Source organism: Sorex araneus, chromosome 5, assembly GCF_027595985.1.
Source record: "Sorex araneus isolate mSorAra2 chromosome 5, mSorAra2.pri, whole genome shotgun sequence".
Classification (NCBI taxonomy): domain Eukaryota; kingdom Metazoa; phylum Chordata; class Mammalia; order Eulipotyphla; family Soricidae; genus Sorex; species Sorex araneus.
The window spans coordinates 202509069-202526529 of NC_073306.1; the positions used below are offsets into that span (position 1 = coordinate 202509069).

The 17461-nt window shown below is 37.6% G+C and overlaps 1 protein-coding gene across 2 annotated transcripts in view; it reads right to left on the reverse strand.

Moving 5' to 3' along the window:
- The window catches only part of ANTXR2 (ANTXR cell adhesion molecule 2), a 147937-nt gene that overhangs the window by 106562 nt on the left and 23914 nt on the right, over window positions 1-17461 (reverse strand). For both annotated transcript variants that reach the window (XM_055140639.1, XM_012934024.2), the window contains exons 8-9: window positions 2537-2597; window positions 1758-1856 (exon numbers count right to left, since the gene is read on the reverse strand). In XM_055140639.1, coding sequence (XP_054996614.1) covers window positions 1758-1856; window positions 2537-2597 — 160 coding nt within the window. The remainder of the gene's footprint in view (window positions 1-1757; window positions 1857-2536; window positions 2598-17461) is intronic.

Sequence of the window (17461 nt, forward strand, 5' to 3'; positions counted from 1 at the left end):
TCTCTCAATGAGAGACGTTACTGGTGCCCGCTCGAACAAATCAATGAGCAATGGGATGACAGTGATACTTTTGGGAAAGGGCTAAAATTTTAGATATACAAAGCACTCACAAATTCAGCATCAAAAAACAAACAATCCTTAAAGTTAGAGAGATAATATAATTGATAGGATGTTTGCCATGTATGTGGCCAACCCAAGTTTAATCTCCAGCATCCCATATGGTCCCCTAACCACTGCCATGAGTAATTCCTGGGTGCAAAACCAAAAGTAAATCCTGAACATTTCCAGGTGTGGCCCAAAAATGAAATCAAAAACAAAGAAACTAAGACCCCCATTCAAATACAAAAAGAAGACTGAATAAATACTTTCCAAAGGAGACATAAAACTGGTCAACAGATACATGAAAAATAGTTCCTTCCAACTGATTATCAGGGAAACACAAATCAAAATGACAGTGACAATGCACCCATGACAATGACCTATATCCAAAAAAAAAAAAAAACCAAGCAAAGAAACAAACAAAAAACCCACTAGAAACCACAAACACTGATGGGAAAGCAAGGGGAAAAAAGAGCCCTCATTCATTCCCTGGTTGGTGGGAAGTAAACTGATGCAACTTTTTTTGGAAAAGTAGTCTGAAGATTGCTCAACAACGTAAAAAAATCAAGCAATCATATTATACAGCAATTCTCCTCTTTGGTATCTTCCCAACAATGCAAATACACGAATGCAAAAAGATACGTGCACAATTCTGTTCATGTCAGCAGTATTTATAATAGCTGGGATCTGGAAGCAGTCAGGCAGCGGGCTCAAAGGGCCGGAACACATGTGTTGCATGTAGAAGACCCAGGTTCAATCCCTGGCATCACATGGTCCCCCAAACCCTGCTGAGTGATCCCAGCACAGCACCAGGAGTAGCTCTCAATGGAGCACATCAGATGTGGCCTAAATAAATTAGAAAATCAGGAAACACTCCAAGTGCACAAGGACAAATGATTTGATAAGTTGTGGTACCTCTACACAGGAATACTACTACTGGACTATCAACAGATGCATTCTTGCTTTTTGCACAACAGGGATGGAGGTTTAGGGCTTCATGCTAAGAGTAAGCCAAAAGTGAAAAAGACAAGTCTCCGATGATCTCTCTCACAGTGTGTATATCAAGAAGCAAAGTAAAGGAACTGCAATATCCAGTGAAAGTAAACTGATCAAGTTTTCTTTTCTTTTTCTTTTTTTGGTGGTGAGGATATGGGGTTGGGGGGGGGGAGTTGGGCCACACCTGACAATGCTCAGGGCTTACTCCTGGCTCTGTGCTCAAGAATCACGCCTGGCAGGGCTCAGGGAAACGCAGGGTTGCTGGGGATTGAACCTGAATGGGCCTCAGGCTCACGGCACGCAAGGGGCGAGCCCTACCCATTCTGCCAGCCCTCCAGCCCTCCAAACCCACAGACTGAGAACAGAGCTGAGGTGCTGGAAGAGAGGATGAGCCAAAGTGCATGGATGCAAGAGGCTTATGAATTATTGCGGACGGGGACCAGCACTCCCATGGTGGATGTGGTATGGTAATCACCCCACAATTTATTACATATCTACAAAGACTAAACATACCTATTAAAATAAACATTTTCTACTCGTAAACTAACTTTGCCTTAATAAAGTGATCATTTACAAATACACGGAGCAGTTGTTTTCAGTGAGAGAAGACACTGGATACTGTACAAGATATTAAATCAATATTAAAATTCCGGAAGACCTACTTTTTGTGTATGTTTCATTTATAGTTAAAGTGCAGAGGATGCTGTCACTTTGACTTCCCAGGACGAATCCTTTTCCATTTAAAAGGACTTTAAATTCCTCTAGAAGTAAAAAGAAAATACATATGTACATATTTAAATCACTATTTTACAAAACAAGATATCAAAGACATAACCTGACAGTTCCAAAACGCATTCTCCATTTATTTAGCCAACTAATAACCATGAAAACATGATTGTATTCCTAACTCTATTTTCTTACACTCTATAGGAAAATGATTATTCAAATAAGATTTCTACTAAGAGTGACCAAGACAAAAAAAAAAACTGAAGCATAACAGTCACTCCCAGACAGCCACTCAAGTCACTTCACTCAGTGACTTCACTGAGCTCACAGATAATAAACACTGGACAGGTGACCAAACTCAGGAGCTTCCAACCGTCCCAATAACACAATTTATATAATCAAATCAAAGATTTCATATTTTATTTTAATTGTCATGGGAAAGGTCTCAAACATGAACTAAATATACAAAAGACTCTAAAAGCCTGTCACACAATATGTTCATTATTTAAAATAACACTGCAATCTTAAGAATTTGAATTTAAAATAGAAATATTTCAAGGAATTATTTAAAAATTCTTAGAGAGGATGCCAAAAAAAGTTAATTTTACTATTCTCTTTCCAGCATGCATTTCAAATCATATATTTTAACTTAAAAAATATACATACATATATACACAAATTTTTCTCAAGGTATTTTAAAATTTTAGCTACTTACCCCCTACACAAACACTTGAAGGTCGCAGTTCCAGGATTTCAGTGCATGACTGAGTTAATATCTGCAAAAAAAGGAAGAAGATGACCAAGATGTAGACCTAAATTACACATGTGAAGTGAATTGTAAGATTACTATTAATCTTGGGATTCCTCCCTTAGCTTTAGTAGATAGCAGAGAAAAGTCTATTAATATAACACATACCAAGTTCTCAGAAAACTTTTTGTGTTATAATTCAGCATATAACCTGAGGTTCATGGTTCTTAAAATCAGCATATAACCTGATTCTTTCTGTAAGAATCCATATTTGATTAGGATGAATACAGATCAGGTCCAGTAGCTTTGCTTATGAGAGGATAATGAAACTTCTAATAGCCATAAAATCAAAGCTAACCTTCCCTATTAGCAAAGATAAGACAGCAAATCAGATCTCCTGTTTATGCTATGCTAAATGCTATGCTCCTGTGCTAATTTAATGTTTTCTATTACGAGGTGCAACATAATAGAAACAAACATTTTATTTGACCATGGCATTTCTATTGGATTTCTCAGTCTCAGTCCTCCTGGATGCTAAATACCCCTCTATGCCCAACTATTTGCAGAACACAGGCTCCTTGTACGAGTCGGACTCTGCCCTCAAAAGCAAAGCCTCTGTGTTCCAGCCTTCCCCGAGCACAGACACAGAAAGATTCTGAGAAACAGAATCCTCATACAAGGAACGGGCTACCAGTGAAAAGCAACGATGATGAGGCAGGCTTCTCTTAATGGGCACAACAATTCCGTCTTTATTTTCAGAACTGTTCTGCACTACATTATCAAAGTCAGACAAATTCCACAGGATCTCTGTGTGACATTCTTCTCCCGACAGAAGTTGAAGACAGACAGATGATGCACATTGGTTTCCACCATCTTCTGCTCATAACCAGAGCAAGAAGGAAGGACTGTAGCAGGAAGCCAAATGCTTCCCCTGCTTTCTTTAATAACAGTGGAAATGCAGATTTCCAGGCCCTAAAATCAGTTGTGCCTGATTATAAGGTTCTTGTGGTGGAATATGCATCTTTGAAAGGGCTGAGTATCATTGGTAGTATTTTTAAATCACTTCTTAGTGAAGCAACGTTTTTATGTAGTAATTGCAGCATTTTATGTTTAGGAAATGAATTTGATAACGATTTTAACCTGAGAAATTCCTGATAATGTCTACTTAAGTTCAGAAACGTCCACAAGAGACTACAGAGACAACCAAAAACCTTTCGGCACCTAATTACTTCTTTGCAGTCTGCTATTTTATCTCCGAAAATTAATACTAACTCCTCTGAGGTAGAAGAACCATTGAGAAATTGTGGAACAATTGAGAATTAGGAGTGTTGGCAGAGCGAATACACTGTTTCGAAAGGCAGTATTCAAAATTGCTAACATCTTTAAATAGATTGACATATTTCAGATTTCAAATGTCTGAAGGGAACAAGATAAAGAAGTTTACTACAGCAATATGGATGGAACTAAAAAGGTTCCAACTCACAGCAACAACAAAATGGGCCATCACTGCTGCAGCTTTGGCCTATCTGAAACAAATACGAGACACTGAGCCAGGAAAACAGAAAGTCAAAGAAAAACACAAAACCCCCAACCCTGTGTGGTCTGCCAACAACTCCGGAGGAATTTATTTTAAAAACACATCCTATTAAGGAAGTAGACAACTTCTTCCAGTTGCAATCTCTTTGTTTTATTAGTCACACCTCCATCAGAAATGCTCTAAAATGTTTTAAGCATTTAGGAAATTTTTGAGAGGCCTAAATATTGAATCTGTTGGGCAGGGAAACCATTTTACTTGTTCTTTAGAATAAAGTCAACCAAGAAATTACAGGAGCCAGAGGTAGTGGAGAGGGAAAGATGCTTGTCTTGCTCATGGCTGACCAGGGTTCCGTTCCCTGCACCCCATATGGTCCCCAAGCCACCAGAGTGAGTCCTGAGAACTGCTGGGTGCAACACAAAACAAAAGCACCACAAAATTAAAAAGGAGAGGTGGGGGGGAAGAAGTTAAAAAGAGATTTTTCAAAGGCCATGCCAGCTGTATTCTATAGCAACCAGCATGAATTTCTGATACCACTTTTCTCCATCCTACCAATAACCACAATTAAATCATACCTCAAAATACTGAAGACAATTGTGTATTGACTCTCTTTTAATGTAATGCAATCAATCAAACAGTCTGAAGATGATAGTTCCAATTGCAGTATCAAATGGTCTACTTAATAGATTTTTTCTTCATATTGGAGAATAAATACTTCCAAGGACGTTTGATGATACATATCAGTGAAGCAAGCCTCTATTTATTCCTTGGCATGATATTTCCATTAAAAAAAAAAACTTTCCGGTTGATTCAAATGTTGTTCTACTCAAGTCAGAGATTGAAGAAATCATGTTACATTAAACAGAGATTAAGAATAGCTGAAGATCTTAGAAACAATAGACCTATACAGTAAAGTTGCAGGCTATAAAACCAATACCCAAAAATCCATGGCCTTCCTATATGCGAACAATGAGGCAGAGGAAAGGGACATGAAAAAAGCAATCCCATTCACAATCTTGCCCCAGAAAAATCAAGTACCTTGGAATCAGCTTAACCAAGGAAGTAAAAGACCTCTACAAAGAAAACTACAAAACGCTACTCCATGAAATAAAAGAGGACATGAGGAAATAGAAACATATACCCTGCTCATGGATAGGGAGAATCAACATTGTCAAAATGGCAATACTCCCCAAAGCATTATACAGATTCAACGCAATCCCTATAAGAATACCCATGACATTCTTCAAAGAAATAGATGAAGCAATCCTAAAATTCATGTGGAACAACAAACACCCACGGATAGCTAAAACAATTCTTGGGAAAAAGACGATGGGAGGCATCACCCTCCCCAACCTTAAACTTTACTACAAAGCAGTAACAAATAAAACAGCACGGTACTGGAACAAAGGCAGAGCCGAAAACCAATGGAACAGGGTGGAATATCCCTACACACAACCCCAAATGTATGATCATCTAATCTTTGATAAGGGGGCAAGAAATGTGAAGTGGAGCAAGGAAAACCTCTTTAACAAATGGTGCTGGCACAACTGGACAACCACATGCAAAAGAATGGGCTTAGACCTCAACCTGACACCATGCATAAAAGTCAGATCAAAATGGATTAAAGACCTCAACATCAGACCACAAACCTCAATAAGGTATATTGAGGACAAGGTCGGCAAAACCCTCCACGATATTGAAGATAAAGGCATCTTCAAAGATGACACGGAACTAAGCAATCTAGTAGAAACAGAGATCAACAAATGGGACTACATTAAACTAAAAAGCTTCTGCACTGCAAAAGATACAGTGACCAGAATACAAAGACTATCCACAGAATGGGAAAGGATATTCACCCAATACCCATCAGAGAAGGAGTTGATATCAATGGTATATAAGGCACTGGTTGAACTCTACAAGAAGAAAACATCCAACCCCATCAGAAAATGGGCCGAAGAAATGAACAGAAACTTTCCCAAGGAAGAGATACAAATGGCCAAAAGGCACATGAAAAAGTGCTCTACATCACTAATCATCAGGGAGATGCAGATCAAAACAACCATGAGATACCACCTCACACCACAGAGACTAGCACACATCCAAAAGAACAAAACAAACCACGATTGGAGAGGATGTGGGGAGAAAGGGATCCTATTGCACTGCTGGTGGGAATGCCGACTGGTTCAGCCCTTCTGGAAAACAATATAGAAGCTTCTCAAAAAATTAGAAATTGAGCTCCCATTTGACCAAGCAATACCACTTCTGGGAATATATCCCAGAGAAGCAAAAAAGTATAGTCAAAATGACATCTGCACTTATATGTTCACCGCAGCACTGTTTACAATAGCCAGAATCTAGAAAAAAACTGAGTGCCCTAGAACAGATGACTGGTTAAAGAAGCTTTGGTACATCTATACAATGGAATACTATGCAGCTGTTAGAAAAAATGAAGTCATGAACTTTGCATATAAGTGGCTCAACATGGAAAGTATCATGCTAAGTGAAATGAGTCAGAAAGAGAGAGACCGATATAGAAAGATTGCACTCATCTGTGGAATATAAAATAACAGAGTAGGGGACTAACACCCAAGAATAGTAGAAATAAGTACCAGGAGGTTGATTCCATGGCTTGGATGCTGGCCTCACATTCTGGGGAAAAGGCAGCTCAGATAGAGAAGGGAACACCAAGTAAAATGTGGTTGGAGGCCATGCGGGGAAAGGGCGATGTGTGCTAAAAGTAGACTAGAGACTGAACACAGTGGTCACTCAACACCCTTATTGCAAACCACAACACCCAATTGGAGAGAGAGAACAAAAGGGAATACCCTGCCCCAGAGGCAGAGTGGGAGGGATGGGATTGGGGGGTGGGAGGAATGCTGGGTTTATTGGTGGTGGAGAATGGGCACTGGTGAAGGGATGGGTTCTCGAACATTGTATGAGGGAAACACGAGCACGAAAATTATAAATCTGTAACTGTACCCTCACAGTGATTCACTAGTTAAAAAATAAATCAATTAAAAAAAAACAGAATATAATTATCAAGCATTCAAAGTTACAACACCAATCCCACCACCCCTATGCCCAGAGTCCCCGCCATTCCCTAGGCCGGCAATTAACTAATTTATTTCATATGCTTGCTATAACAATGCTTAAAGAAATGTGAATTTGATTTATCAAAAGATAAATCAACAAAATTCAATTTGTAGTCATTAGTTGCTATATGATTTTAACCTGTGTAAAGAAGAAAATTCAAATTAGTTAATGTAATATCTTACACGCCTTATTCTTATTTATGTAACTTAGTTTTCAACCCTGGCATCTAAAATATATTGCATTAAAATTTATTTTATACTTGGAAAAAAAATAGCTGAAGATTGGTTATATTGCATATTTGTTTTTAAATAAATATATATTTATTTAATATAAATAATTAATGGAACTGTGGATGATGGAACTATCATCTTCAGACTGTTTTGATTGATTGTATTACATTAAAAGAGAGTCAATGCACAATTGTCTTCAGTATTTTGAGGTATGATTTAATTATATAAAAATAAATATATATTCATATTGGCTATATTTTATAGCCAATTACAATAATCATTTCTATTCAATGATACACTAGTTTAATATGCATATTTAACAATTTGTTTTTTGTTTGCGGGGGACTGAACCTGGGTTGGACTCATGCAAGATAAGCACCCTAACCTGCCCTACTACCCCTCTGGCCCAATGTCATTCATTTCTTACATTCAACATATGTGAATGTGAATATTTAGTGACATAAAAATATGCCACTAAAGTTTCACTCTTATTTACTGGAGATTTTATAGACTGATTATAAATTCCCAATGCCTTTGAATTAGATAAAATTTTGGATTATATTTTGTTAGGCAATTATAGACAATCATTATATTCCATAAAATGTGCTATAAATGCTATCTAAAAATGTACTTTCCATCATATATATATATACTAATCTATCCCTGTTTTATAGATGAGCCTAGAAATCTATCAATACCCAAATTCTTCAAACCACCTGACTCTTGTTTTCATATTTTACTGTTTTCTTAATGTATGACTGCTTTTTGTCTCGTATTTGTTTTGATCAGATAAAAACTACTTGTACGTTTAACTTTTTTGCACAATCCAGAACAGAAAAGACCAGATGCCTTAGTAGAAAAACAATCTATTGGCAATTCTAATTCCGCTTTGGATACAAAGCAATCACTTGGAAAACTAAAATCAGGCTGTATTTAGAAAAAAAATAGTTTGTTGTTTGATCTTAGAACACATTTTTTAAATCAAAATAATGATGTCAATGGTCACCAAGTTTCAAGGTTTGAAAACTCAAGAACTTGCCTGAATCCTGGGAACTCAAAAGGACAATCAGAAAGAGACAGAAGTTGGGGGGACAAGGGCATGATTTGTTCCATTTTTTTTCTCTATTGTTTTGGATATGGAATGATTTTTGGCAAATTTTTGCTATAAGTTCATCTTTGTCCATACTCCCTGTATAGGCTTACCTAGGTGCTAAATTCAAGTAGAGGATCCCAAATACTTTCAACATCCATGATGCCTACTTTCCCACATTTCAACTTCAAGATTGATATTCTCATTTCATTCTCATTCATATTACAATGTAAATGTGATTTTGTGACCTATGACACTCTAATACATACAAATGTTCAGAAAATTTGGGGGAGGCACGAAAATACAAACACACACACACACACACAGAGCAAAAGCATTAGTAAATATGCAAGAACCATGAGTGAAGTTGTTTTCTTTTTTTTTTCCCCACTTTTTGGGTCACACCTGGCGATGCATTGGGGTTACTCCTGGCTCTGCACTCAGGAATTACTCCTGGCTCTGCATTCAGGAATTAGACTCCTGGCAGTGCTTGGGAGACCATATGAAATGCTGGGAATTGAACCCTGGTCAGCCTCGTAAAAGGCCAATGCCCTACCCGCTGTACTATCGCTCTAGCCCTGAAGCTATTTTCTAACACGGAATTAAAACAATGAAAAATGAAGACTTCCTACACACCTACCAAGAAAGAGCCATTCCTCTATTGCTCTTTTACTAAAGCTTCTTTTCTGCCTATATTTTCAGCAGGCGTCACAAAATCTTTTAAACAAGTTAATCATTCACAATCAAGAATCAGGAACACTGTCTCATTTGCCAAGACATCAAAAATCAGATGGGTTGGACAGTCTAATGTGATTCAGAGACGACCTCTGGACTAGAGCTGTTACTGACTGGATTCCATGGTCCGTCAAAAGACCACGTGCCACCCACATACAAGATGGTCAGACTTCTTCGTCAAAACCCTAAATGAACTTATGGGGGAAACATGAGCACAAAAATATATAAATATGTAACTGTACCCTCATGGTCATTCACTAATTTAAAATAAATAAATTTAAAAAATAAATAAATAACCCCTCCCCCCAAAAAAAAAAACCCTAAATGAACGGTTCTTGAGGCTCTTTGTGTTCCTGGAGCAAGCAGATAACCACTGGGTACACTAGCACGCAACAGGGACAGATGGAGACGTTACTAGCACCCGCTCCAAATCAAAGATCAACGGGATGACAAGTGATACAAGTGAATCATTCACATGAAAACAATGAAACAATGAAACTCAGCTCCACTCAACTCCAACAGGCTGAGTGGGAGATAAAGGTGTGGATTTCCAGAATGAAGAGATCCAGGCAGAGTAGCTCTTGGTGACAGACGGACCATTTGCAAGAATTTGTATTGATAAAATCGTAAAAAATTTACTCTAGAGGAGAGGCTAAGATACAAACAATTCTAAATGAAGATCTTTTGCTCAAAACTTCTATATGATTGGAGAGATGTCTTTGTACTTGGGAGCTCAGCTCTGATCCTCAGTACCACGTATATACCTCTTCCCTGTAACCTCATCTCCATTAATCTCCATAATAACGGCCACCATGCTTTCTCATTATCAAGTTTTCCCATCCAATTTAAAATGCATGTGTCCCTATTCTGTGACTTCATTCACTTTTAGGGGGTGAGCAGGGTCCTCCCAAGAGGTACTCAGTGGGTTCTGGTGGCTACTTGTGGCATCACTTGGCCAACAGGGCAAATAGTTCACTGCTGAGGCCCGAGGATGTGGTTGAACTCAGGTCCTGCAGTGCCAGGAGACACCAGGGCCACCCACCTCAACAGCATTTAGGAGCTACCAGGGTCCTACCTGGCAGGGCTCCAGAGGCCGTGTGCCGCCAGAGATCAAACTGGGTTGAGTGAAGACCCAGAATGCTCCCTAACCACTGCACTATCTCCCCACCCCTGTGATTTCACTCTTGTGTGAAAACAAGCAAACTAAAAACAAACTCTTGGACACCGAGAACAGATGTGTGGTTACCAGAAAGGGTGTGTGCAAAAGGAGGAAAAGGAATACGTTTCCCTAGACTCTAGGGAGTGGTCATGACAAGTTAGGGCACACAGTGAAGCTGAACCTGAAAAAGTTTACACGATTCCAGAATCATGTAACTGAACCACGCCGATAACTTACAAGCACTGAACTGACAGCAACTTCTAATTTCCATAGCACATGGATTAGAAAAATATCAGGATAGTAATAAAATTTTTAAAAGAAAACTTTGTTTCTGACTTCTTGAGCAGCTTAAGCATTCATTCATTCCCAATTTGAAGGGTTCTAAGTATAAATTTCAGCCCCACTTCTACAGTTCTACAAGAAACTTCGAGAGCCAGATCCATGCACCAAATAAGCAACTAAGTCACTTGAGGAGATGTTTCTTCTAATGTTTGTTTCTTTTTTGTTTTTTACCTTTCAAAATTCAGATATGATTTTTTTCTCCAACCTCTAAGCAGTTCTACCAAATATATATGCATATACATTTTTTTCTCTTAGAGAGGATACTTCAACAGAAACAAATTATAATTTGTAATCACATATTTTAGTTACGTTCACTTTTTTAAATGCTTGGAGCTTTAAAAGCATCAGCTGCTCAATATCATGCACACTGCACTGGCTTATTTCTAAATATGGATTTTCTGCTCTTTGCAAGTAAGCAAGTAGTGTAAGCACAAGTAACTATTACTAAACAACTCATGCTCCTAGAAGGCAAGTCAGAATAGCTGCCTTTTACTGTTCTCAACTCCAAACTTTTTTCTCCAACTGCAGTGTTCAAAAAAAATCACAGTAGCAGGACTTCTTTTTTAACTACAACATAAAAATAGATGAAAATGGGCTGTGACTTGAGACATGTTTATCTCCCTACACCTTTTCTTTTTCCTTTTGGTCAGCACAAATTGAATATAATTATTTAGTACTTCTTTAAGAAATGAATAGTTTCCATAAAAAGTGCATTGAATTATGGATTGTTGTAATAAATACTATTTTTTCAGAATCTAAAAGAAACTGCATTGAAATTGTGTGCATGGAAAACCATCACTAACAGAACTATAAGTCACAGAACCTCAATTATTAAAGAAATGTTTTACAGGTGATCCCAAGTAGCCGCACACGAATGGCTCCTCCGTTCCTGAACGCCCATGATCCCGGAGACCAACTAACTACTTTCGGTACCTAGTGGCTTCTTGCAGAAATGTCTCTAGACTGTGAACTAAGCTACGGCCCCATGCTGCCCCAGGAGGGGAAAGGTTTTTCTCTCTCAGCCTTTCCTTTCCCCTTATAAGGCATCTTATGAGGCACACTAAACAGAGGTACGAGCTTGCAATGATGGGACTTCTGGCAGAAATTTCTCTGGACTTAATTACTAAAATACCAGAAATCCAAAACCATGCAGCCGGAACATATACTCTTCATTCTCAGCAATGGAAAACAAATTATCAAATGATGCCTTTTCGGAAGGTCTGGTTTTTTGGGGAAAATTCCAAATAATAAGAGTGAGTTTTCTGTCGAAATATTGAATGCAATCAAAGTAAAGAGAAAGTAAAGTGAAAATCATCAGCCATACAGGCGGGGGATGGGGGTGGGATGGGAGGTATACTGGGGTTCTTGGTGGTGGAACATGTGCACTGGTGAAGGGATGGGTGTTTGATCATTGTATGACTGAGACTTAAGTCTGAAAGCTTTGTAACTTTTCACATGGTGATTCAATAAAAAAAAATTTTTTTTTGCTTTTCTGGGTCACACCTGGCGATGCTCAGGGGTTACTCCTGGCTCTGCACTCAGGAATTACTTCTGGCAGTGCTCAGAGAACCATATGGGATGCTGGGAATTGAACCCAGGTCAGCCGCGTGCAAGGCAAATGCCCTACCCGCTGTGCTATCACACCAGCCTCCAATTCAACAAAAAAAAATTTTTTAAATAAAGAAATGTTTCGAGCATTGTATAACTGAGATTTAAACCTGAAAACTTTGTAACTTTCCACATGGTGACTCAATAAAAAATTTAAAATTAAAATAAATAAATAAATGTTTTACAAATAATTTAAAATTTCAGAAATTTCTTAAAAAGAAATTGAGACCCAATATGTTTTCTACTGATGAATGTGTTCAATCATATTAATATTATTTGCCCATGTTTTTTGCTTTATGACAAACATAAGAAATCACCGTCACTATCACTGTCATCCCATTGTTCATCAATTTGCTCAAGCGGGCACCAGTAACGTCTCCATTGTGAGACTTGTTACTCTTTTTGGCATATCGAATACGCCACGGGTAACTTGCCAGGCTCTGCCGTGCAGGCAAGATACTCTCGGTAGCTTGCCAGGCTTTATGAGAGGGGTGGAGGAATCAAAATGGGTCGGCTACATGCAAGGCAAACACCTTACCCACTGTGCTATCGCTCCAGCCCAAATGTAAGAAATAGATCTATTAAACATTCCAATTCTACTTTATTCAATTTTATTTTTCAGAACCCTGTAATGGCAAGTAAAATTATTTACCTTTGCACAATGGGGCCATGGACTCATGGGATTATTTAAGACCTTAAACATGTGACACAATTACTTCAGCCCTTTGGGTTATCTTCTAAGCCCATTTATTATTTTCACAAAACAAAAACATATGCCTAAAAACTGTGAACTTCGAGCAGTCAGGTACCAGATTCATCTTTATAACTCAATACCCAGAAAAAAATAGTTTTGAAAACAGTAGATATTCAATTAATTCTTCTAAATACACTAGATATATAACTAATAAACTTATCCACATATTCACCCACTAAAATTTTACAACAAGTACATTTAGTCATAAAATTTAACCATTTTTCCACTTTTTCCTTGCCCTACTTTATTGACTTTACTTTTAAGAATAAGTGAGCTTCTGGGGCTGGAGCAATAGCACAGCGGGTAGGGCGTTTGCCTTGCACGCGGCTGACCCGGGTTCAATTCGCAGCATCCCGTATGGTCCCCCGAGCACCGCCAGGTGTAATTTCTGAGTGCATGAGCCAGGAGTAACCCCTGTGCATTGCCGGGTGTGACCCAAAAAGCAAAAAAAAAAAAAAAAAAAAGAATAAGTGAGCTTCTAATGGTCATCTCTTCCTGCAAACCAACAGATTAATAGTAACAGTAACAAACATTTGCACTTAAATTTGCCTAAGCAATCCATGTTATCAGCTTTTTTACAAACCATCACAAGAGTTTATAATTTAATCATTTATTTAATTTGCATTTGATTTCCTTAAACCAAAATCCCAACCAAGTAAGAAAAAAGCAAAAACAATGTGTTATCAAATAAAATTATTGGAAAAATACAAATAGATCACTGAATAACAGATAAGATTACAAATTTTCAAAAATAAAGTTAAAAATTTTGTTTTTAATTAAAATAAAAAATTAAATTAAAAAGCAAACTTTCTATTTGTGTTATTGATACTTCAAATTTAGAGTGAAGGATCTTATAGATTATACGTCAAAATTATTTCAAATTTATTTGAATACAAGAACTAAATTAGTTAATGCTATTTTTCCCTGGGCTGGAGTGATAGCACAGAGGGTAAGGCGCTTGCCTTGCACGCAGTCAACCAGGGTTCAATTCCACCGCCCCTCTCAGAGAGCCTAGCAAGCTACTGAGAGTATCTCGTCCCCAGGGCAGAGCCTGGCAAGCTACCTGTGGCGTATTCAATATGCCAAAAATAGTAACAACAAGTCTCACAATGGAGACGTTACTGGTGCCCACTTGAGCAAATCGATGAGCAACAGGATGACAGTGACAGTGACAGTGATTTTTCCCTACCCACAACACTTTTTTATTCTAATATATCTATGAATAGTATATTATTTTATGAAGAGAAAATTATTTTCTGTTCCATACAGTCTCAGTGAGGCTAGTCATCCTGATATCTCACTCTCCATCTTCTCAATCCCTTGTCATGAAGTTGGGTATACAACATAGGTTACCCAAACAATACTGACGATGTGATTGGTACAGAAACAGTTAACCCATCTGAGTCACAGTCCTTCTATGGAACCCAATATGCTGATGTCATGAAACAACAGCTCTCTTTCCAATGGGCTTTCTAACTAAGAACCACAGGAGCCTGAGTCCTTTGACAACCAACTTTACTAGACACTTAACAAAGCAAGGAAAAGATGAATCAAATAGAATCTCCGGGAGAGTAAATTCAGAGAGAAAACCCTATAAATAGGGATTGATTCTGGAACACACAATTATAAAAACTAGTATAACTGTTGTAAACTTACTTGCTATCATTTGTAACCAAAAGCCTTACTATAGTGGAGCACAAATAAGAAAAAATCAATTCAAAATGAAATTATTTTATGGTTTAAAAAATTGTGTTGAGAGTGGCACACTTGGAAAAGGTCCAACTTGCTCCCAGACTACCCACCAAGAGAGACGGTGGTGGTACTAGGGGGTCAAGCAGTACTGGCAACGGACTCCAGTGCCTTCCACATGCGAGGCACGTGCTCTATCACTGGAGCGACATGCCCAGTCCTAAAAAAAAAGATTAGAAAAGGTTTCCAATACTGACCATACTATATGATAAAATTATCTCCCAAGAACTTGAAATGGACATTATTCATTAGTAAGTAACACAGCAGGTAGGGTGTTTGCCTTGCATGAGGCCAACCCCGGTTCAATTCCTCTGTCCATCTAGGAGAGCCTAGCAATCTACCGAGAGTATCTCACCCGCATGGCAGAGCCTGGCAAGCTACCTGTGGCATATTCGATATACCAAAAACAGTAACAAGTCTCGCAATGGAGATGTTACTGGTGCCCGCTCGAGCAAATTGATGAACACTGCTACCACAGTGCTAAGTACAAATTAAGTAATGACGATCTACCCAACATTTCATTAGGCAAGAGGAAGAAAACAGGAGGAAGGAATATAGCCCCAACCTTATCAACATTAGTTTGAAAGACTTTTATCATGAAAAATCTCATCTACATTCTCCAAAAAAAAAAAATCTTTCAATAAATAGAAACCCAGAATAATCTGATTTATAGTGAGCCACATACTCTAAAACGTCCTCTTTAAAAGAACCCTCAGAAACTGATTTCCAATTCTGAGTAAGTCTTATCAGCATGTAATTTTTTTTTCAATGACTATCTTAATAGTAACCTCATATTTAGATTTTTCATTAGAACATTATTTTATAGTTTTCCACATTCATAACAAAGTCTGCTAAAATCACTTAAGCTAAAATATTATCAGAGTGTTTATTAGATACCCTCTGCATAAAATGATATGACAACAGAAAAAAATGATTTTGCAACATCTTCTCAATCCCATGAAATACAGTTTATATAGCTTTCTTAGATACTTTTAAAAACAGTAGACTAAAAAAGAAATTCCCTCTGAAAGTAAAATAAAGCTGTATTTCCAGTAATACAAATAGTTACTTTTTGAAGTATGGATTACACCTTTTTCCCTTTATAAACAAACTATTAGAGTTTTATTTAAATTTCCTACACGTATGGGTGATCATTCCCTTCCCATTTACTTAGAAACTCTGGCATGAACTGCTGTCACCTAGAATGCAGTGTTCTTAATTCTTTTGGAACAAGGTTATTTATAAAACCAGCTTCACAACTGATTCATCTCTTCTGCTTAATACTTTCTGAAGCACTCTATGTCAAAAAAAAAAAAAGATAGAAAAAAAGAAGGAAGAAAAGGGGAATTAATTCCACAGAGTAAACATCTCCTGGTCTTGCTTTTAGAAAAATAGGAGAGAGATGGGTTTCCACTGAACACTTTTATTTTTATTCTTTCCACATCATTCTGTGGTTTGTTTTATTTATAATTTAATGTGTTTTTTTCCACAGAACATTATGAACTGTTGAACTAAAACCCACGTGAATGCATATGACAGTCTGATCTAGACTGTTTCGAATAAAATTTTGTTTTTAAATTAAGGATCTTTCTATCACCTCTCCAAGAAAACCAAAAAAAGAACTGGTTAACATTCCAAGATCTTAAAGATAATATAAAGGAGGAAATCAAAAGAATTATATCCATGTGTCTGTGAGCAATAGGAGGGTAGGATGAGCAATGGGAAGAACTATGCATCAATTCTGAAGTTTTCTACTATTTCACTCACAGGACCTTTACTTTCTTAAGAGACATTCCCCTGACCACTGTTTTTTAGGAGGCTCAATTCATTTTCCCCCTCTGGCCTTTAATCCCTCTGTTAACACTCAGATGACAATATAAGGACAGTTTTTACTCCCTCTGCTCCTAACTATTCTTATTAAGGGGTGTAGAGATATGCAAATTATATTTGACTTCCCTCTCAATCCCTTAATTTAAAAAAATCAAGCCCCCAAGAAAAAAAAAGAAAGTTCTTAATAAGCTCTCAAGAACTTTTACTTTTTTTTCCCCTTGGGGGGGTTGATTTCTTAAAATCAAACTATTACCTCTATATTTCCTATCAAATATAAAATTTCATTGCCATCACATTACTCTTAACTATTAATAATTATTTGTCAGAACCCGGTTTAACAAGAGTTTTAAGAAGCCAGTTAGATACCCAAACCAGGGGCTGGAGCAATAGCACAACGGGTAGGGCATTTGCCTTGCACTCAGCCAACCTGGGTTCGAATCCCAGCATCCCATATGGTCCCCCAAGCACTGCCAGGAGTAATTCCTGAGTGCATGAGCCAAGAGTAACCTCTGTACATTGCTTGATGTGACCCAAAAAGCAAAAATAAATAGATAGATAGATAGATAGATAGATAGATAGATAGATAGATAGATAGATAGATAAATAGATAGATAGATAGATAGATACCCGGAACCAGTTAGATTCCCGAAAAATGTTGACACAACCTTTATTCAAAAAAACAACAAAAAAAGAGGGACTACTTCAGAGGGTGCTTTCCTCCTTCCCAGTATAATTTTAAAAATAGATGAAAATTCCCAAGCACAATAA